Genomic DNA, 20801 nt, shown 5'->3' on the forward strand with positions numbered 1-20801 from the left:
TGCTGCACGCTTCAGGCCTCCCTGAGTCCTGAAAGGGACTATTTTTTCATAGGGACTATTTTTTCACTCGGGCGTGGCCAGGGAAGGATAGATACCTAGTTGGGGAAGGATACATACCTGGGACTTCTTTGGAGGCTATTTAAGCCACGCCCAGACAGCAGCTCATGCTTCGCGTTGTTCTGCTTCCTGCAGCTTAACACTCACCGTGTCTGCTCCTGCTCCTGGACTCCAGCCACGCCCGCCTCGAACCTGGAAGACCTGCAAGGAAGGAAGAGAAGAGAAAGGTGAAAACCAAGGACTATTTCAAACTTCTTACCTGCATCCGGAATCTTCTCGCCAGCATCCCTGAAGATCTCCCGGCTCCATCGCAGCTGTCAGCATCGGACGCCACATCTCTGCACCTAGGGGAGAGAGGAAGAAACAAAAGGTGAGCAGAAGGAACACAGAAGGAAAGCCTGATTAACAGCCATAATACTTACCGGCTTTTCTTCCACATTTCGGGTCGGCGCCACCCCGTTGGCAGGTACTGTACCCCGGCCCCTATGGGGAAAGGACAAGAGACATTTCTGGGGAATGATAAAGACATTTAGAGGGATCGCCCTCATCACTACTCACCTCGGCAGTTTAACCACTCAACGCATCGCCTTCATTCTGCACCTGAAATAAAGGACAGATCACAGGTTAGAAAGACAACATAAAGGGGGCCTCACTTGAACTTTGAACTTTCATACTTACGGCGCATCTCTCAGGAAAGTCAAGTGGATTTTGCCAGCGCCATTCTGAAAACCAGTGAAGTAACTGGACGAACACGCGCCCCTGCACCAGAAGCAGGATGGAGAGTTCATCCTTCCAAACCATAAGGTGAGCTTAAACCGGGGTTTGGAGGAAGTTAGAGAGGAACAAAGGGGGAAGGGGGGAGCTAGCACACTATTCTGCAGACTGTTAATCCCCTTTCTCATCTGCAGAAGGATATTCCTACGGGCCAGGCAAGCACGATTTGGAGGTCCTGTCCAATCGGTGTTCCGGGTCCTGTGCATCACGCTAGAAGAGGCCACAGCAATCCAGACTAGACCAGCGCCCCCGTGGGAACCAGGTGAGCGTTACACATCCAATCGAAAGAACATCACCAAGGGTAAGTAACTTGTTCTTTGAATGGATTGTGTCCTCCCACGCATTCCTCATCTTTAGATAGCCTGCCAAAGCAGTGTTCGTTTTGGAGGCGGAAGTAAGAAATTTAGATGCAAATTTAAGAATTGGTATGGACAGCATGTAAAACTGCCTTACCAAATCCTCATTCCTGACCTGAGGATGAGTCCAGACATTAATATTTTGTGAAAGTGTGGATAGAGGACGATGTGGCTACCGCACAAATATCCTGTATCGCCACCCCTCTCTATAAAGCAGATGATGTTGCCATGCCGTAATGCCCAATATGATCCATCTAGACAAAGTTTGTTTAGTAACAGAAAGTCGCAACTTGTGACCCGTGTATCCAACAAAACGTTGGTCATCCTGACACAATTTAGCGATCCTGGAGATGTAAAAGCTAAGTGCTCCGCTTGGATCACGCCTATGCAGTCTCTCCTCATCCTTGCTAGGGTGTGGAGGGGGATAAAAAGATGGTAACACAATTTTCTGGGATAAATGAATGTCTGATACAATTTTGAGTATAAAAGTTGGTTTGACCTTTGTCCTTAAAGAAAATAGTATATGGAGGCTTACAAGATAAGGCCTGTAGTTTGCTCACCCTGCGGGCTGATGTTAATGCAAATAACAGGGTGGTTTTAAAGGTCAACAGCCTTAAAAGACACAAATAAAGTGGCTCGAAACTACAAGATTGAGGTCCCAAATCGGAACTTGAAATGGAGATGGAGGGAACACATTGGTGAGTCCCTTTAGGAATTGTATGATCAATGGCATTTTGAAATAGGATACCTCTTCCGACATGCGCTTAAAGATTCAAAGTGCCACCAAGTACCCTTTAATGGTCCCAATTTGGAGCCCCAGATTTGCCAAATGTAACAAAAAAAGATAATACCATAGGTGTACTACATTGAAAAAGGTCCACATCCTTTTCCCTGCACCAGCTACAAAATTTGTTCCAACGCAGCTGTACAAGGATTTAGTTGCTGGTCTTCTGGCCGAAAGAAAAGTCTCCATTATGTCATCCAGAAGGTCCCAATCCTTATATCTCAACCTCTCAGAAACAATGCATGAAGGTTGAATGTCGACCTTTGGATGGAGAACTGGGCCCTCCTCTCGCGAGAGAAGGTCCTCTCTTTGTGTAAACTTACTGGAGGACCGATGGACATGTCCAGAAGGTCCATGTACTACGCCCTCCTGGCCCAATCTGGAGCAATTTGGATCATGGATTCCCCAAATGTTCTCAACCTCCTGATCACGTGAGGAATGACAGTGACTGGAGGAAACGCGTACAGGAGTGAAAACTCCATGTCCACTATGAACGCGTCCCCCAGAGCTCCTCTTTGGGGAAATTCCCTGGAGCAGAACAGTTTGTGTGACACTGGATGTGTACAGATCTACTTGAGGGGTTCGCCAAAGACCAAAGATCTCTTGAAGGACTTCCTGCGCTAGTTCCCTTTCATGGGAGACTGTGCTCTGCCTGCTCTGCCACTGTGTTCTCCTCTCCGGCCAGGTGAACTGCTGACAGGGAGATTTCTTCTTGAATTGCCCAGAACCAAATCTGCATTGCCTCTCTGCACAGTGGTAGTGAACCTACACCTCCTTTTTTGTTGAGGTAGTACATGGCCACTTTGTTGTCCGTCATTATCAGGATATTCTTTCCCCGTACAGAGGTCAGAAAGACCTTCAGCGCTAGTCTGATTGCCTTCAGCTCCAAAAGATTGATGTGTAATTTGGACTCCGATAGAGACCAACGACCGCTGTCAGATCGTTGGCGTGAGCTCCCCGCCCCATGAGTGAGGCGTCCGTCACTACTGTGATCTCTGGCCATGGTTGCCAAAAGGTTCCCCTTTCAGGATGTTGTTCTCACAGGCCCACCAAAGGAGATCCTGTGTGACTCTGTTCAGAACTTGGATTAGATCTGACATCTTGCCCGAGAACTGGGACCACTGTGTCCTGAAGGCCCATTGGAGGGATCTCATTCTCAGGCTAGCCTCTGGCTCCAAGAAAATGCAGGATGACATGAGGCCGAGCAACCTCAAAACGTCGAAGGACAGGAGACGCTGGGCACTCTGGAATTTGGAGACCATCTGCAGGATGCGTTGAACCCTCACCTCGGGTGGTGAGACTTTTCCCAAGGATGCATCCAGGACTGCTCCAGTGAATTATAGTCTTTGAGAAGGTATCATGTGGGACTTCTTGTAAATGAGGGAGAAGCCCAGTCTGTGGAGAGAGTGGCAGGTTATGCTGAAATGTTGCAGGGCCTGTTCGGGAGAATGAGCCCATATCAGCCAATCGTCCAGGAAGGGGTAGATGTGAATACCCCCTCTCCTGAGACCCGCTGCCACCACCACCATCAACTTAGTGAAAACCCTTGGGTTCAACCCAAATGGCAGAACTCGAAACTGATAGTGAGAACCGCCAATGGCGAACCTCAGGCACTTTCTGTACTTTTGATGGATAGGCACATGAAGGTAAGCATCCTGAAAGCCCAATGATACCATCCAATCTTGAAGCTGGAGGGCCTGAAGGATCTGAGAAAGGGTAACCATCTTGAACTTGTCCTTCCTGAGGAACTTGTTCAAGCATCTCAAGTCCAAGATGGGTCTCAATTCCCCATCCTTATTGGGGATTAGGAAAAAGGGAGAGTACCACCCTTTGTTCCTCTCCGTCACAGGTACTGGTTCTATAGCACCTTTCTCTAGCAGGCTCAAAATGTCATGCAAAAGGAACTGATCTAGAACTTTGAACGAGTGGCTCCCTGGTGGATGATCCTGAGGTGTTTTTTTTAGAAAGGGGAGGCAGTAACCCTGGGCTACTGTTTCCAACACCCACGCATCTGAAGTAATACCTTGCCATTCTTGTAGATGCTGTGAGAGTCTCCCACCCACCAGGGTCTTGTGTCTCAAAGCCTCAGAGAGGTTTTGAGGCGGCTGAAGCAGCAGCTGATGGTAAGGTAGCTGTTGCTTGGGCGGACTTTGCACCTCTCCCTCATCCACCACGAGGGAATCTCCTTTGGCCCTTTTGACTAGCCAGTCCTTTCGCTCTTCTGACTGAGGATTTACCCATCCAAGATGATCCACTGGGGTGAGATGGCTGTGGATGTCTGATAGCGGCACCATTGACAGTACATCTTAATAATAACAGATCCATCCCAATGTGGCCACCTGTAGATGTGGCTCAAAGGCTAAACTAACAGTTCCCCAGAGGTGTGATGCAGGCCAACATCCACAATTCCATCTATGTGTGACGCATGCTAATTATCAGAGGGGTAACTAGGAGTGAGGCACTGGTTGGCATTCACAGTACTGTACAGTTGTTAAGCTAGTGTTAATGGTCTGGCCTGATACGTTTTGAGTGTAGAGTGGCAGGGTTTCTAGAGTATAGCGATTGCTGTACTCCCGCCCGGGCCATATGACAAAAAATCTCCCGACTAGGGATCTCAAGAGCAATGAAGCTGAGGAAACAACATTATAAAAACGGGCTACTTACATATAAAGTGACCATGATGCAACGAGATGCGGAAACAATGTTAAAGCTTATCTGTAAATCACGGACAAAAGAGATCTGGGGGCGGATTAATAGCATGGAAACAACACAAGCCTACCCTTCATTAATGGTCGTCGAGGAAGAAGCATGGATCAAGGTAAAGGGAGAATCCCAAGAAAAATCTTGCGGCACTTTGGCCATAACATCATGGTCCATACCGATGAAATAGAAGATATTGTGTAGTGAATGGTGAGGCGAGTTCTTCCAGAGCCACAGGGCCAGATGGGCTCACAAAAGCTGCACTAATAAGAGACGCCGAGAAGTGGCCCGATTTACATGCTTCTACTCTTTACACAGATTCTAAAGCCAAGGAAGGTGCCTCTGTCATGGAAGCTGTCAATAATAATCACTATATTCAAGAAGGGCAATAGGGACGACCCAAAGAACTATCAAATGTATGGGAGCGAGGGGTCCTCAGGCCCCCTCGCGTCGTACGCTCCTCAGTACAAGGCTTGTACCGCGTGCCTCCGGTAGTGGTATTGCCCCTTGCCCTTATGTAAAGTTAACCACGGTTGACTGCTGCATAGATGGGACTACTGAGCAGGACACGGGGCATCCATCTTTTGTGCCCCCTTTCGACTCCATCTTGGGTAAACAGGCCTCACTGCAATAGTACAGCAATGTTCAGCTCCCCTTTCCACCGCAGCAGCCAAGGACAAAGACACACACATAAGGCGCGCAGGCAGCTGGCTGGCCCCCACCCTTGCACTCCCCCAGCGAAGGAAAGCTCTGCGCTTCCATTCTCACGCTGAAGCCGGAGAAAGTTGCAACAATCAATATGCAACAGTTTTCTTCCTCTGAGATCACTGTTCGTCTGAGAACCGGCACGTGAACCAAGATGAGCTAAGCACTTTTCTGCTCGATTCGTCCTCATAAACGTGCAAGCCACCCACCCCCATTAGAATAATTTATTGCCATCCTGACCCTGCACCCCCTGTAAGGTATTTCTTTCAAGTGCCAGACCCTGGCCTGTGCTGCGAAACCCACCCAACACACCCACTACTAACCTTAGGCATTTTTATTATTATATATGCTTTTACTTGCACTAATGAATTTGAAACCTAGAAAGAGATGCGAACATAGCCTGATTCTTTTACATGCACAATAAAGGTCAAGGTCTTCAATTAAAGCCACGAATTACCCAATTGTACTGACAATAATCATTGTGTGTAACTCATGTAGAAATGTGACAAGTAGCATAAAATGTTTTAAATAATTTGTCATTTAGTATGAAACAATACTAGCTTAGGTAGTGACCACAGTGACCGGACCCTGACCTGCATGGAGCACAAGATGTTTGACGTCCGTCAGCTACTCAGCCAACCAGGAGGAAGAGATGCTACCCACCCCTACAGCACCACACCGTCTGGCCAATCGGGTCCATTTAGTATTTTTTGTTAGAGTTACTTTAACTAATATAAATGTTGGTACTGATGTAATGAGGGAAGAGTTTTTTGGGTTATTTCCTAGCTGGAGAAATAAACCATCCTTTGAACTCTTGCAGCCGGGTCTCAGTGCCTCTTTCCCGGACAAGGGGTTTTGCCTGTTATTTTATTTTTTCTCTCACACGTAGTAAGACGGGGAAAGGCACCTACACAACCCATTGCCCTTCTCGATGTGATTGGAAAGATCTGTGCTTCGATAGTGCTGCAATCCCTGACTGAGTGGTACAGGGTCACTGGGAGAGCTGATATGTTCCAGACAGAATTCACAAAGGGGATGGGAACGAACATTAACTTCCTCCTTCTCAATATTCTAAAGGGTAGGGCAATGTCAAAAAAGACCAACATTTACCTGTGCTTTATAGACCCAGCACAGGCTTTTGATAGCATTAATTGGAACCTCTTGTGGTCTAATCTAGAGAGATGGGGTGCAGCGGTGACGTCTTAGAGGCTACAAAAGCTTTATTCTCTGACAGGCCACTAAGAGTCAGACTGAACGGTGCAGGTCTTTTATCAGACGAGATACCAACTACCAAAAGCCTGAAACAGGGTTGCCCGCTGACACCTGCACTATTTAAATGTGTTCATATCTGACCTGGGGACACATTAGTTAAAGCCAGATGCTTCCCTCCAATGGTAAGAGGGAAGATGATAAAAAGGCTTTTAAATGCAGACGACTTGGTTCTTCTGGACCAAACCCCTATTGATCTTGAAAAACAAATGAATAACCTGATGGAATACGTAAAGGAGAACGACTTGGAGATCAAAGTTCCCAAAATCCAAAGTACTGACTCTAGAACCGGCACAGGGCAGGAAAGACAAAGCACATAAATGGTATTTGGAAGGCAATTGCCTGGAACAAGTGTAAGTGCACTGCTATCTGGGGCTACCGATCAACCGCAGTAGGGCTGATGTGCCAACCGACAAAGCCCTAAAATTGAAGATGAAGAACCCAGCCTCACAAGGAAGAAAACTACATTAACAATTTGGTTGTTTTTCATTGATACTCGTGATGCAATTTTACAAACTGAAAGTGGTTGTAGCCTTGACGTATGGAGCAGAGACAGCCTTGTTTCTTCCTGGCACGATTTGGCTGACTTAGAAGGAGCCTTTTGGAAAACAGTTTTGGGACTTCCGAGATAAACTCCTAAACAAGTAATTTGATTAGAACTGGGCCTGGTGTCGGTACACGATATGGTCTGTTGGCAAAGTTTGTCCCACTACCGCAAGTGTATGGAAGACACGCAAAGCCCCCTATATCACTTATTAAAAACTGCTGTAAACTCAAATAGAGACGGTATACTAGTAGAGTGGAATGAGGCTTGCAACCACCTATTGACGGAGTAAGACACCACGATAAACAAACTTCCAATTTATCCTGATAAAGTAAGGGCGAAAGTCTGGAGGACTGGCTGGATACGCACACAGAGCGAAGGGAAGAACTATTAACTGTTTTATCACTGTAAACACGAGACAAGGGAATATGGGTTGGTCCCGATGTATTTGTCAAAGTTCCCCAATAGCTACAACAGGGACCAATTTCTTAGGGTGAGGCTGAACTTGCTCCTGACAAAGGAGATACTTGCCTCACAAGTGAGAACGGGAGATTCATCCACAGATTGCCGACAATGTAAAGAGCCAAAGGAATTGGAAATTTTAAAACACATTGTACTGTCTTGCAGAGGATTAAGTGATTTGAGAACTGTACACCTGGGAAAGTTCGATTTGCAGAACAGTAGCCTATCATTTGAGGAATGCTGGGTAGTTTTAATAGGTGGTGACAATGTTCATTTGATTTTAGCTATGATAAACTTTTTGAAGAGGATATTTTAAGAGAATTTTAATGACATTATCTATTTTGAAATGCTCTGCTGAATAAGGATTGTTTAATAACACAGCTAAAAGGTTTCTGATAAACCAATGCTTAAATATCTTTTTTGTTTTTAAACAACATCATCCAGGCAAATGTGGCTATTGTGGCAGTCCTGATACTTGTGCAAATTCTTTCATTGCGCCAGTTCTACGAGAGAGTAAATCTGGTCATTGTACTGGCTCTAAAACCCGCAATTTAGGCCTGCTATAAAAGCAGTCTCAGGCAAAACTGACAGCTAACAGTTTGAGCACAATGAATCATGTCCTATCATGATATGCCATGCCATGGTCTATTATGACATGAACTGATATAATGATGTATCAGGACATGAAAGATCACATTGTGTCATATATATCACGATACGTCTAGATACAACGTCATAATAAACCGTTCCGGGTCATCTCGAAATATGCCATACTATGTCACTGGATTTGGTGTCATAAATACGCCACGTCATAAAATGTCATGTTATATGTATGAAGGCAGGTCATACCATGATATTAAATGTCATGATAGATCATGCAATGCTATACTACATCATGATCCATCATGTCATGTTGTGTGAAATGAGAGCATGGCATGTCATAAATCAGGATATGCCATGTCATGGGTCATGCCAACATGGTATATTACAGGGGTTTATGTTGTGTACTGCTTCCATTTGCATGGTATCCAGGCACTCTGGTGCATCAGAAAAAAGGTGTTAGGTTAGAAGGAAGAGAGGGAAACCCCTAGGCTTGCTTTTCTGCTGTAGCAGCTGTTATCTTATTTCTGCATTATACAGGAGTCTGAGAGTGGAGGTGAAATTTTTCTATTTGTTGTTAACAGAAATTACCTACAAAGTAGGCTGCAACAGAGAAAAGAGGCAGTCCTAGGATAAGATGCCTTTGTGTAAGAGCATTGTTGGATTGAGTGATATGTTAGTGGGGGCAAAGAGGTATGAGTGGGAACACCTACCAGGGACAAGCACTGAAAGACATACTGGGGGTCATTCCGAGTTGGGCGTTAAAGGAAAAACGATGCCAGTAAAGGATTACCGGCATCGTTTACCTTTACGGGCCATTCTGACCCTCTAGACCGTTATTTACGGCTCCGTAAAGTACGAGGCCGTGAATAGCGGTCTCGTGGCGCGCGCACGACACCCCATGCCGAAATTAGTGGCATGGCGTAAACCGGAGCTGATCCCAAGTCATGCGGACATGCAAAAAACAGCCTCTACAAGGCTGCAAAGTACCTTACCTGCATGGAGTAAATACTGGCATCGCCGAGAAGGTGTTAAGAACCCTGAGCAGTGTTTCCAAGAGGCACAGGTGCACTCAACCAGCACAGGTGGAGGCAATGGAGTCTGGCACAGCACAAAAGGAGCCCACCCACTCACCACACCCCCTCCCACACCAAGATGATACCAATTGTAGCAGGATTACTGGACCTGGGGGCCCTGCTTGCAAGGCAGCAACGACAACAACAACAACCACAGCCCCCACCACAGAGGACACACAGGAGGAGAAGGAGGGTGAGACAGGCCCAGCATACCCTACCGGTGCAGCCACCATTACCACGCCGGCAGCCCCCAATCCCTTGCATCAGAGCCTCCACCTTCAACCTCACACCAGAGCAGATCCACACCCTGTACCTCCTTGACCGGGACACCATCACCACCATAGTGGACCTGACACATGACGACATAGTGAGCCTCATAGAAATCCACACTGCAATCCCCCTCTACTCAGGGTAGTGTCTGTTCTCCACTTCCTTGCCACAGGCACGTAGCAGCATACAGTGGGGCACATGCATGGCATACCACAGGCCATATTTCCACATATACTCAACCAAGTGCTGGATGCCCTCATCAAACACACAAGGGACTACATATCCCTCCCCCGGACACCCCAGGAGATATTGGATACATAAGTTGCCTACCATGCACTGGCAGGCATGCCAAATTGCATAGGTGCCCTCGACTGCACCCACGTGGAATTGGTCTTTCCACATGCAATGGAGGTGGCGTATCGCAACCGCAAGCAATACCACTCCATTGACGTCCAGATGGTATGAAATGCCAGTAAAGCCATCACACATTGCTGTGCCCGATACCCCCGATCAACACATGACCCCCTGGTCCTGCGGAACTCCACGCTACCACGCTATATGGAGCAACATGCTGGACAACGTGCCTGGCTGCTTGGTGAGTCACCTGATTGGGCCATGGCAGCACATTGGGGCCATGAGTAGGGTGGATGGATACCCCAACTTGGTGGGAAAGGAGGGGTGCATACTACACCTGTGTGGGAATGTCGACGCCGGTGCACGATGTGCACCCCACAGAACACAGTGCCCCAAGGCAATCGATATGGCACATGACTGCCTAACCTCACAGCGATGCTAGAAAGTAGAAAATACAACACTACTCGTCCGACAGGTAACCTGGCCCAATACCACAACACAAGCACCACCCATCGGTGGACCTCACACACAGTAAGGGCATCCTGCACCATGCACTGCATATACACTATCTAGCAGCCTCCTGCATCCCACCACACAAGACAGACGTCCCTGGGAGTGCATAGAAGTGAGCCCAACAGGGATACAGCAGCGTGTCACTGGTTCCGCACACCCATAGTAGTGGTGCAAGTCAACATGGTACTGATCAGTGCAGTAAGACAAGTATGCTACTGACTACAGTCAACACCCCCTGCCACCAAATCTCACAGAACCCAACACATCCATGAATTCAGGCCAACACTGCTGTACGCATATACGGTGCACGTGCAGCAAGATGTGAGTGCACACCATAAGCCATCTTGAAGAAGCTACCCCTTCATCATTCCATGGCACAGGACACATAGCCTGGCCAGTAATGGGGTTGATGCAACCAAGGACATGTGTGTATGGCCAGGAATCACCAGCTGCCATGCAAGACTGCTACAGTTCGCCACCATCAATGTACAAACACTTACCTTCATTCCCCTTCCATGCAGGTGAGGATGGCTACCCTTTGAAGCCGTGGCTCATGGCCCCTATCCGCAACCCACAGAACAGGCATGAGGAGGACTACAATCGAGCCCATACCCGTACACGGGTGGCCATAGAGCAGACATTTGGCCTGTTGAAGGCACCATTTTGTTGCCACAGCCGTTCGGGTGGAGCACTCATCAACAGTCACAAGAAGGTGGCCAGGATCACCATGGCATGTGTAAGGCTGCACAATATGTGCATCCGTCGGAACGTGCCACTGCCCCCTGACCTGGGACTGCTACCACCAGATGATGATGAGGGGGTGGATGAAGAATTGGCAGGACAGCATCACAGTGCAGATGCACAGGAGGGATGTGCCGTGTGGCAATCATTGATTGGACAATATTTCTGACACTCAAGTCAGCTGAGGGTGTCAGGATGACAGGGCATCGGGCACTGGTTGTGGGGATACATGTACACCATGCACTGTGAGTCATTAAAAGACACATGCACATTGATCAATATCCACTCTGATATTTGTTATGCACAACCGGTGTATTGTATTAGTAGGTTCACACATGTACAACAAAACCTCCACCCTCACCCCCCTCGCCCCAACTCCCATACACACCCTCAACCCCCTCCCCCCAACTCCCATACACACCCTCACCCGCCTCCCCCCAACTCCGCAACAGTAGTCCCGTGTGGCACATTGAGGCCACATGTGGCAATATAGTCTATTGATCCATGCTCCCGGTGCCCGGGGGGGGGGGCATGTTCCTGCGCCACTGAGAACGCAGCAAGCGGCGCGCTGGACTTGCCGGGGTGGGGGGACTGGTTGTGGGGGTGTCCTCCTGCTGAGTCGCAGGAATGGGACGTGCTGCCACAAGGCCGTCTGCAATGCGTCCAAGTGCCTCACACACACGGTTGGTGCTTTCCGTGAACACCTGACGCATTTGCCTGAGCTCCTCGAGTAACTCCAACCTGCCCTGGCGGTTTTCCTCATTGAAGTCAGTGATGAGGGCAGTGAGTTGTCCTGCACGTAGTGCTTCCTGGGATGGTGTATCATCCCGGCTGGGGATTGGGTCGACATGCCCTGACAGGGCCTCGAATGGGGTACTGGGCACGGGATCTGCGTCTCCCAGTGCATCGCCACGTGCACTTCGGACTGGTGTGTCACCCTCCCCAGAGTCCATGCACAACACCTGGGGGACATTGCATGGTTCGGGGGTGTATAGAGTGGGGTAGGAGTCCTCCTCTGACGCCCCACAGATGGACGAGGGGCTGTCCTGGATTTGCAGAGGGGCCGTGGCTGCCACCTCCCCAGTGATGCTGGACTCCTCTGACCTTGGTGTGGTGATTGTTGCAGGCGCTGGTGCAGTGAGGGATGGGGGTGGTGCAACCTCAATGGGCCTTGGAGGAGCTGTGGTGGTTTTGTCCTTCCTGGCCGGTACGCGGTGGTCCCTGCCTTTGGCACTGGATGTGGTGGGACGGCTTCTCTCAGGCTCATCGCCCTCATGCTCACTGCCTGTGGGTGTAGAACAAAGGTACAACATGAGTGGTTGTGTGAGACGCTAATGTCATTAATGGCAGCATTCACATTTCAGTCATTTTGGATTGGTGGCATTTTGGCCGTTACTACATCACTGGTTTCTACGGTTGTGTCGGATATGTACGCAGGTGTGGGAGTCACTAATCCTTGCCTGGTCATGTGCAGTCTGACTCGCACACTGCCAGGCCTGCTGCACAGTGTGCTTATTGGGATGTGCTAGTTACTGCACTGTGGTTGGTGGGCATTATGTGGTAGCACTTGTCCCTTGGTGGCAGTTGTCTTGCCATCATCAGAATGGGTGGAGGGCAGTATGACAAGGTGCATTGGACGGGGCTTGGAAGTGTATTCAACATGTATTTGCCATTGGCGGTGTTGACTTTGGACACTCACCTCCATCAGCAGACGACGGAGCCCCACACTCCATTTCACCGACGCCCTCGATTGATTCTGTGCCAATCAATGCAGCGCAGGTCTCCTCCCAAGGTGCTAGTTTCATTGGTGAACTTGGTCCACCTCCAGTCAGCAGTGCCTGGCTGCGGTTGGCTGCGAGGATGCTCCGCACCCTCAACCGCAAGTCGTCCCACCGCTTGCGGCAGTCCCTGGGGGTGCGGGGGGTGGTGCCTACTGCGCTCACCCTTTCAGCAAGTTCTGCCCATATGTTTTTCTTCCGGACCACTGCCTCTCTGCGCATGTCGCTGCTGAACACTACGTCTGCGTGCTCCTCCAGGTGGCCCACCATGGCCTGCAGCTCCTCGGGGCTGAAGCGCTGCTTACGGATGTGGTCCGCTGACTTTTTCGGGGCTTTGGGCATAGCTGGCGGTTGTGTAGGCCTTTTCCGAGGTTCAGGTTCGTCCCAAGGGTGCAGCCTGGAGTGGATGGCAATGGATTGTGTTTTTAAAGATGGCCGCCGCGCTCCTTCCAGTTCCTGTGCGATGACGTAATTTCGGTATCCGTTAATTAGCGGTGACCGTAATTTACAGTATCCGTAAATTACGGTCACCGCTAATTACGGATGGCGAAGCTTCGATGGCGGTGTTGTAAAGAACGTCTCGCTTCATGCCGCTAAGGGGTTTAACAGGCCCTTTAGCGGTATGCCGCTAGGGGATTTACCGGCATGGCAGAAAGCTCGTGCCCGCGAGGTCGGAATAGCCTGTAAATGGCGTGGTACCAGATCGGACTCGCTCTTTCCGCCATGCCGGTAAAAACCAATACTTACCGCCAACCTCGGAATGAGGCCCACTGTTTTTTTAAGATTCACAGCCTAAGGCTAGTATTTACACATTTACAAATTCCATAGTTGTCCTGAAGGCAGAATGCAGGAAGGGTGGGCTGGGCAGTTAGTTTGGGTAGGAGGGTGACAGGGCTTGCAGGTTCCTTCCACTGTGATGAGCTGCGTTTTGAAGACTTTCTCTGAAGAGGTGGTGTTTATGGCCATGGTGGCAAATAGGCAAACAGAGTGAAAGTGGAGCCGTTAAAGGAGGTTGGGGCACTGATATGCTGTGAAGATACCAGGAGTGAACAGTTCAATAGGAAGAATACAGTGAGTGTAGTTAGTTAGGCAGTTGGAGACAAGACTTTCGTGGGATGCATAGAGAGCAATCCAGCATAGCTGTGGTATGTAGGAGGAGGAGGAGAAAGGTGATCTGGGCAGGTTGAAAAGGGTGTATGCCACAAAGGTGAGGATATATTTTGGGGAGGAAAAGAGTACAGGGATAGTCCTAAATGTAGGCTCATGCAATAGCCCAGCTTGATGAGCATAAGAGATGAGTGTTTTAGCTGAATGGTGCATAAGGTGTGGGTGGATTTTTTTAATGTTTAATGGCAGAGTCTGGCTGGGATGGCAGAGGTTGTGATGAACTGAAAGAGTTGTCAGCTACTATCAAATAGAACTCCAAGGTTACAAGCAGCGAGTGAGGAGGTCAGAGGGTAGAATTACTTTGGAGGAAGGGAGAAAGATAATTCCATCTTCGAGGAGTTGACCAATGGGCAGTGCAGAGCCACCCAGTGGGGGATGCCGGTCAGGAAGTTAGTTAAGCAGTCAGAGATTGCCGGGAAGGAGGAGAAGGTTTGAGCTTTGTCAGCAAATAAGTGGTAGTTCAAGCAAAAGAAAGAAATTTGTTTTCCACTGGAGGATGTGTATAGAGCAGAAAAAATGGTCCAAGGACTGATCCTTGAGGAATACCCACTGGGAGGTGTGCCATGGAAAAATGGCTGGAGTCCCATGATATATAGTAGGAGTGGGCAGAAAGATAGTAGGACACACAGTCGAGCACAGTGTCCTTAAAGCCAAGCAGGGAAAGAGTTTGAAGGAGGAAGGGATGATCCACAGAGTATAATGCAGCGGAAAGGTGTAGAAGGATAAGAATGGAGGAGAGATGAGAATGGTAGGCAGTGGTAACATAATTGCTGACATGTATGAGAGCATTCACAGTGGAGTGTTTGGGCTGCAATCCAGATTCAAGGAGATCAGCATGTCAGTGTACTTGAGATAGTGGACTATGCAGTTAAAGGAGGAAGATAGTTCTTCAGAATGAAGGGTTGTTGGCATCAGCACTTGGTTTCTTTAGGCGGTATGATACTGACTATATTGTAACAAGCTGTCAATAAACCAATTGAGAGAGAGAGAGAGAGAGAGAGAGAGAGAGAGAGAGAGAGATGTTTGAATAAGGCAGAGAGGTGAGCAGAGGGGACAGGTGCAAGTTCCTTAAAACTGCATGGTGCATAGGGGTCAATTGGAGCACAGGATGATTTGACTTAGCCAGCAATGGGTAGAAGTTGATTTTAGTGGAGAAGTAGGAGGCACAGTCATGGCCTGGAGGGTCCCGAATAGTTTGAGAGGGACAGCGCGGAGGGAAGTAACAAGAAGAGTGTGCTAGGAGGATATGATTGTGTTAAGAGCTGTGGTCAGGATCAATAGAAATTAATTGTATGCAGCGAGGAGGGCGTGGGATCAGTCAGTGGCAGCAGCATAATCAGTGACGCATGATTGTCCTCCACCGCTGGATGGATAGGGAGATCCATGGTTGAAGACACAGATGTGGGGTTTGGGGGGTGGGGGGAGGAGCAGGCAGAATAGTGATTAGTGATGGGGATGGACATTGTAGAGTTGAATTCAGTAGACGCAAGAACCATGAATTGACGGAGGGGCATGAGGGAATAGGGGAAGAGTAGAGATGATGAAGTCAAGTGGAGAGTGGTCAGGGGGGCAATTGTGGGGGCAGAGGAAGATAGTAACATGACAAATAGATAGTTGCCCTGGGTGTGGGTTGGAAGGTTAAGTAGGTTGACTAGTGAGTTGTCAGACAGTGGTGCCAAGTTGACGCTCTAAGGCCTTAGGCGGGTTGAGGTTGCCTGTTATAATGGAAGGGGCATCAACTGGGTGTCTACTAAGTGAGAGGTGAAGTTAGAGGAGAAGAGGTTGAGGGTGCCTAGATGATGAAGATAGAAAAGAGGGGTGGGAGCAAAGAGGTGGACTGAGATATGCTCAAAGGAGGTGAAAGGGGTGCCGCTGATGTACCCTTCCTAATCATTAGACCAGCCCCACCACCTTTTTGGGTGGGAAACTGGGGTAGAAAGATGCAAAGTAGGTGTGGCCTCTGCATCATGTGGCTTTGTCGTGGGGGGGAAATCCAGGTTTCGGTGATAGCCGCCACCCAGATTGTGGTGATGGGAATTGACATGATTAGTAAGAATGGAGGTTTTTTTTGCAGCGGGACGGGGCATTCTAGAGAACCAGTGTGAGGTCAGCAGAGTGGGGGGGGGCAGAGTTAGAGAATGTAGTTGCAGGAGTAGAGGATATGGAGCAAATGGAGGTGTTGAGGAGGGTGGGATATGGGAGAGGGGCAGCCTGAGCAGTGTTTGGTAGGAGAGTGAGCGATGGAGAGACTGGGGCAGAGGGTTAGGGGGAGTGGAAGGAAAAGAGGTTAAGGTGGGCAGAGAGGGACAGTACATTAAGAATGAGAAGCAGAATTGCCAGGAGCATGCCAGGTGGGGGGAAATAGGAGTAGTTGCAGTAGGTATCACTCGGTCTTAGTTGACCAAAAATGCATTTAAAGAAAACAGGGCTTTAAGCGACCAAAATGCAATTTAAAAGGTGCAGGTATGATATATGCATTTGTGGCAGCTTATAACAGTGATTATGAAAGTGTAGGATGTTCTACTCACATGCTTTTTCTGCATGGAAGTAAAACTTGATCAAGAGGGAAATAAGGCAGAACGGGTAGCCCTAGCATCTACCTGGACTTAATAGGGCAAACAGAACCTTCCCTTTGCATTGAGGTCCTTCGCTGTAATGCCAACTGGTGTTCTGCCTAGCCAAATGTGGGCCTCATTGGAAGCCCATGACCAAATGGGGCTTTGGATGATGCAGATGAGGAGAGAAGATGGGAGCGCTGTGCACAGCCCGTGCCGATCTTACCCTATTCCAAAAAGGTGGCCCTCAGTGGATTTGGGCAGTGAACCATTTCTCTGCTTTTTTCCAATGAAGTCAATTATTTTATTGGGATTAGGATGTCCAGGGCTTCTGTAATCCAGTGGGAGAGTATCTCTGATACTACCTTGGAATCCGGTGATCTGGTGATGAAACGATTGGTATTGTCCTTCAGTAGAGTTAAAAGTTTCTCTGGGGTGAGGGTTTTTCAGCTTCTCCTGGCGAAACTGGCAAGTACTTTGTGTTGTGAACAGGCAGGTTGGTGCATTGATAATGAATGGTAAAAGGAGGTACCAGAGAAGAGGTTAGGAGGTGTTGTAGTCAGCAGTTGTTCTTTGCAGAAGATTGTGTCCAATGTGTGTCTTGCTCTCTAAGGTCACAGAGATTTGGCTAATGTGGCACATTCTTCTTTAACCCCAATGCTGAAATCTCCAGGTATGATTCGGTGTTAGCGCTCCACCACGAGGTTAACAACTAAATATGAGAGTTTTTCTGCAAAGTTTAGGGGGAGGTCCATATACCAACATAAACGTACGGTTAGTCTATTGGTTGAGATCTAGATAGATGTGGAGTGACTGGCCAAATGAGGTGCTTTTGCTAGTGTCATTGACTCTTTGCAAGTAAGACATGGTGTGCTGTGTGTATACGTAGAATTGAGGTGGCGAGTGACTTTATGTCTGGCTAGTAGCTTGCAACTTGAAATGTTTACCCCTGCTGTTGCACTTCGGAGGTGCTCCTAGTTCGCAACACATACTTGCTACTCTTGTGCTGTCTCTGTTGGCTTTCAGGAACTTGAAATTGACAGGGATGGTTTTATGTGCAACTACCATGTAAACATCTGATAACCAAGTTCCCTTGCGGAAGAGTATGTTGGTGCCTTCTTGATTAAGGATCAAATGAATCTCTGTTCAGTGCTGGGAGATAGAGCAAGTGTGGATCAGGTTGCAGTCCTCTGTGGCTGAGCCCCATTCTGGTGTGGGTTGTTGCCTGGGTTAGATTTACTACCTGGGTTTTTCTCGTCCTTTAAGTATGTGTGGTTATCTGGACCAGGGCTTGAGAGCGCAGCCTGAACTAGCAAGGGTTCCTCGTTTAATAGTTGCAGTAGGTTATGTGCTGGGTGGTGTGTCTCTTGTACCTGTTGTCTAATGTATCCTGCATTAATGATATGCAGGCGCGCCAACGCTTCGTGAGGTAGAGTGTGTTTTGCAAGAGATTGTCTATTGGTGTATTTTGATCCTTATTAGCTGTGTAGGGGGAAGTTTCCCCATACTGGCCTGAAGGTGGTGAGAGTTCTGTTTGTGGTGATTACTTGCGCCGATCGAGGTCTGGTTGGTTAGTGAGTTGCATGCCTTCTCCTAGTGCTTCCAGTCATGGGCTCTTTCAGAGCCTTTCATCCCTTGGTATCCTTTGCAATGTATTTTGAGCACGTCTGTAGTTTGAAAGACAGCACAATATTCATAGTCGCTTAGGTTGTGATGTTGGTTGCAATCTCCTATCATGCTATATGTTACATGTAATGATATTACATGGCATGATATCATGTCCAGATATCCATTGTCATCCAAACATAACATCATTATGGTGGCAAATACTTGTCTGGGCTTGGGGCTCTTTGAGGAATGCTCTAACATAGCAAATCTAGACAGCCAACACATTATTAATCTTTTTTTTTAAAGTCTGCAAATAATTTTTTCCATGCCAAGCCAAAGCTACAGTGTTAGGTTGTGTTTGCAATTTTTGATCCAAGAAACCACATCGATGGTGTACAAGCGCCTCTCTAAAAACCACATCACATATCTGTATATCAGAAAGTAAATATGGGGTCTGTGAAGAGGATTTGTGTAAAATGCTTGCAGCTATTTAGTTGGACAACTATCATTCCGATGCACTTGACAAGTTGGTGGTGGGTGAGCAAATCCATGCGTTGTCTACATCAGAAAGTGTTCCCATGAGATGCCCATAACAGATCCTCAGGCCTGAAATCACACAGCTCTAGACAAGAAGCCCAGGGGCCATAGCGTCTCGGATTCTAAGCCATAACTTAAGCTCCCTCTGTACCCTTGCACGGCCCCTTTTCACCCACCACAGCTGCTGTATGGCTACCAATGAGGTGAACCATTTGGCCTTAGTTTGCGCTGTCTTCTCCAGCTTCACCCTCTCTTCTTCACCTTCCGACTCCCTTTTACCTCTCCTGTCCTACCAACACCCCTGCTCTTTTCCTATAGTGTTTGGAAGACACTTCAGGCTATACCAACTATGTTAACACTATTCTAAGTACTCCCTTCTCCCCTACTTTACGCCATCAGTCATCTCTTCCATATAGCAGTGTGAAACTTCATGTGGAATTTGGCAGGTTCTATACAAAGCAACTAATAAACAAATATCATGCAAAGGCAAGGGTCTGATCAATGAACTGCTAGCTACACTCCATCTGGGGGTTTGGTACAACCCATCAATAACAATTCCTCAGAACAGAAAGGGTGTCTCCCGTTCCTTTCCACCAAACAATCCACCATTTCAAATAGTACTTGCTGAAAGAGATCAAACCCTGTAACACTGAAAGCGGAGACTCCTCTTAGGGCTGCAGAACTTATCTGTTCTCTAGACGGACAGTCTGTAAATACAAGAGCACAACACATGGTCCGTAGCCCCCAGTGCACTTACCCATCCTCCAGGGTTACTTTGTCTGTGTCTAGACTGTCCGGAACACTCCCATTCAGCATGTGGCTCTCATCCTCCTCCCCACCGCCCCTTTTCTGCATCTCAATGGCAGACATTGTAGCACCGTCAGGAAGAGGAAGGGCTCTCCTGTGAGGCAGTCCTTCAGAGGGGGTGTATGTTTTCGCGGAGGAGGAGGCAGGCAAAGGTTCAGATAGCCTAGCGTGTCAATCACAATGCTTGCATGGGCTGGAAAACACCTAGAAAAGAAAAAAAGAATAGAATTAGGCATGTTACACCAAATCACTCCATTAGGTGCACTTAACCGACCCCAAAAAACATCTACTTTGCAAAATGAGCAGTCTTGGGTTTGTGAACCATTTGGTCTATTGATTGTGGTTATTTATTTATTAGAATTTTTGTTCTGCACTGGCCCTACACAGAGGGTCTTGGAGCGCCTTACACACTCCAAAGGTTGAAAAAATGAGAGGTGAAACAGAAGTAAATTAAAGAGAGGAAAACGTTTTTTGGACCGGGCCATAAACAGGCAAGCTATAGTTCATTGGTGGACAGCAGGTTCAAGTAGCATGGCCTGTATATAAACTGATTACACTATATATTTAATTTTATTCATACTGCATCAAAAAAATTCAATCAGGATTAAACCAGATTAAACCAACCAGATTAAATACATAAACATTTGTGCAAAAGTTGTGAGTATACATATGTGCAACACATTTTAAATAAAAAACATACTCCATTAAAATATATGGAAGGGTACTCCCTTTTTATCATATACCATTATATTCGACTAACAGAAAGAGGAGTGCAAACACCATTTAATATTACATTTACGTTCCTGTGTTTCAGTCACCAGACTAGTATGAACTGTGACCGGGGGTGTATCCCTTCCTGATGTTAATCAAAACATAGGACATGTATAAAACAACAAACAGGTATGCCGACATTATGTGTTTCGGGCTTCATTCGGGATAGGGATACTAGGCTCCATTAATCTTTCACGGACTTCTTCTGGACAAAGGAACAATTTTCATGTGTTCACCCATGAACTACCGATCTGGTGTAATTCTACAGGCTTCCTTTCTCATCCCATTTTTTGCTTTTCTTTTCATCCATCACCACACTTGGGTCGGTCCAAGGGGTCTTTGATAAGATGGGATTCAGGCATCCAAGTTGTAT

General features: G+C 47.7%; 1 protein-coding gene across 3 annotated transcripts in view; it reads right to left on the reverse strand.

The window, feature by feature from the left end:
• The window catches only part of SLC38A5 (solute carrier family 38 member 5), an 825614-nt gene that overhangs the window by 272965 nt on the left and 531848 nt on the right, over window positions 1-20801 (reverse strand). For all 3 annotated transcript variants that reach the window (XM_069647525.1, XM_069647526.1, XM_069647527.1), the window contains one exon: window positions 19608-19861. In XM_069647525.1, the coding sequence (XP_069503626.1) occupies window positions 19608-19720 (113 nt within the window). In that variant the 5' untranslated portion in view covers window positions 19721-19861. The remainder of the gene's footprint in view (window positions 1-19607; window positions 19862-20801) is intronic.

Source organism: Ambystoma mexicanum, chromosome 2q (assembly GCF_040938575.1).
Source record: "Ambystoma mexicanum isolate Mex_15411 chromosome 2q, UKY_AmexF1_1, whole genome shotgun sequence".
NCBI lineage: Eukaryota > Metazoa > Chordata > Amphibia > Caudata > Ambystomatidae > Ambystoma > Ambystoma mexicanum.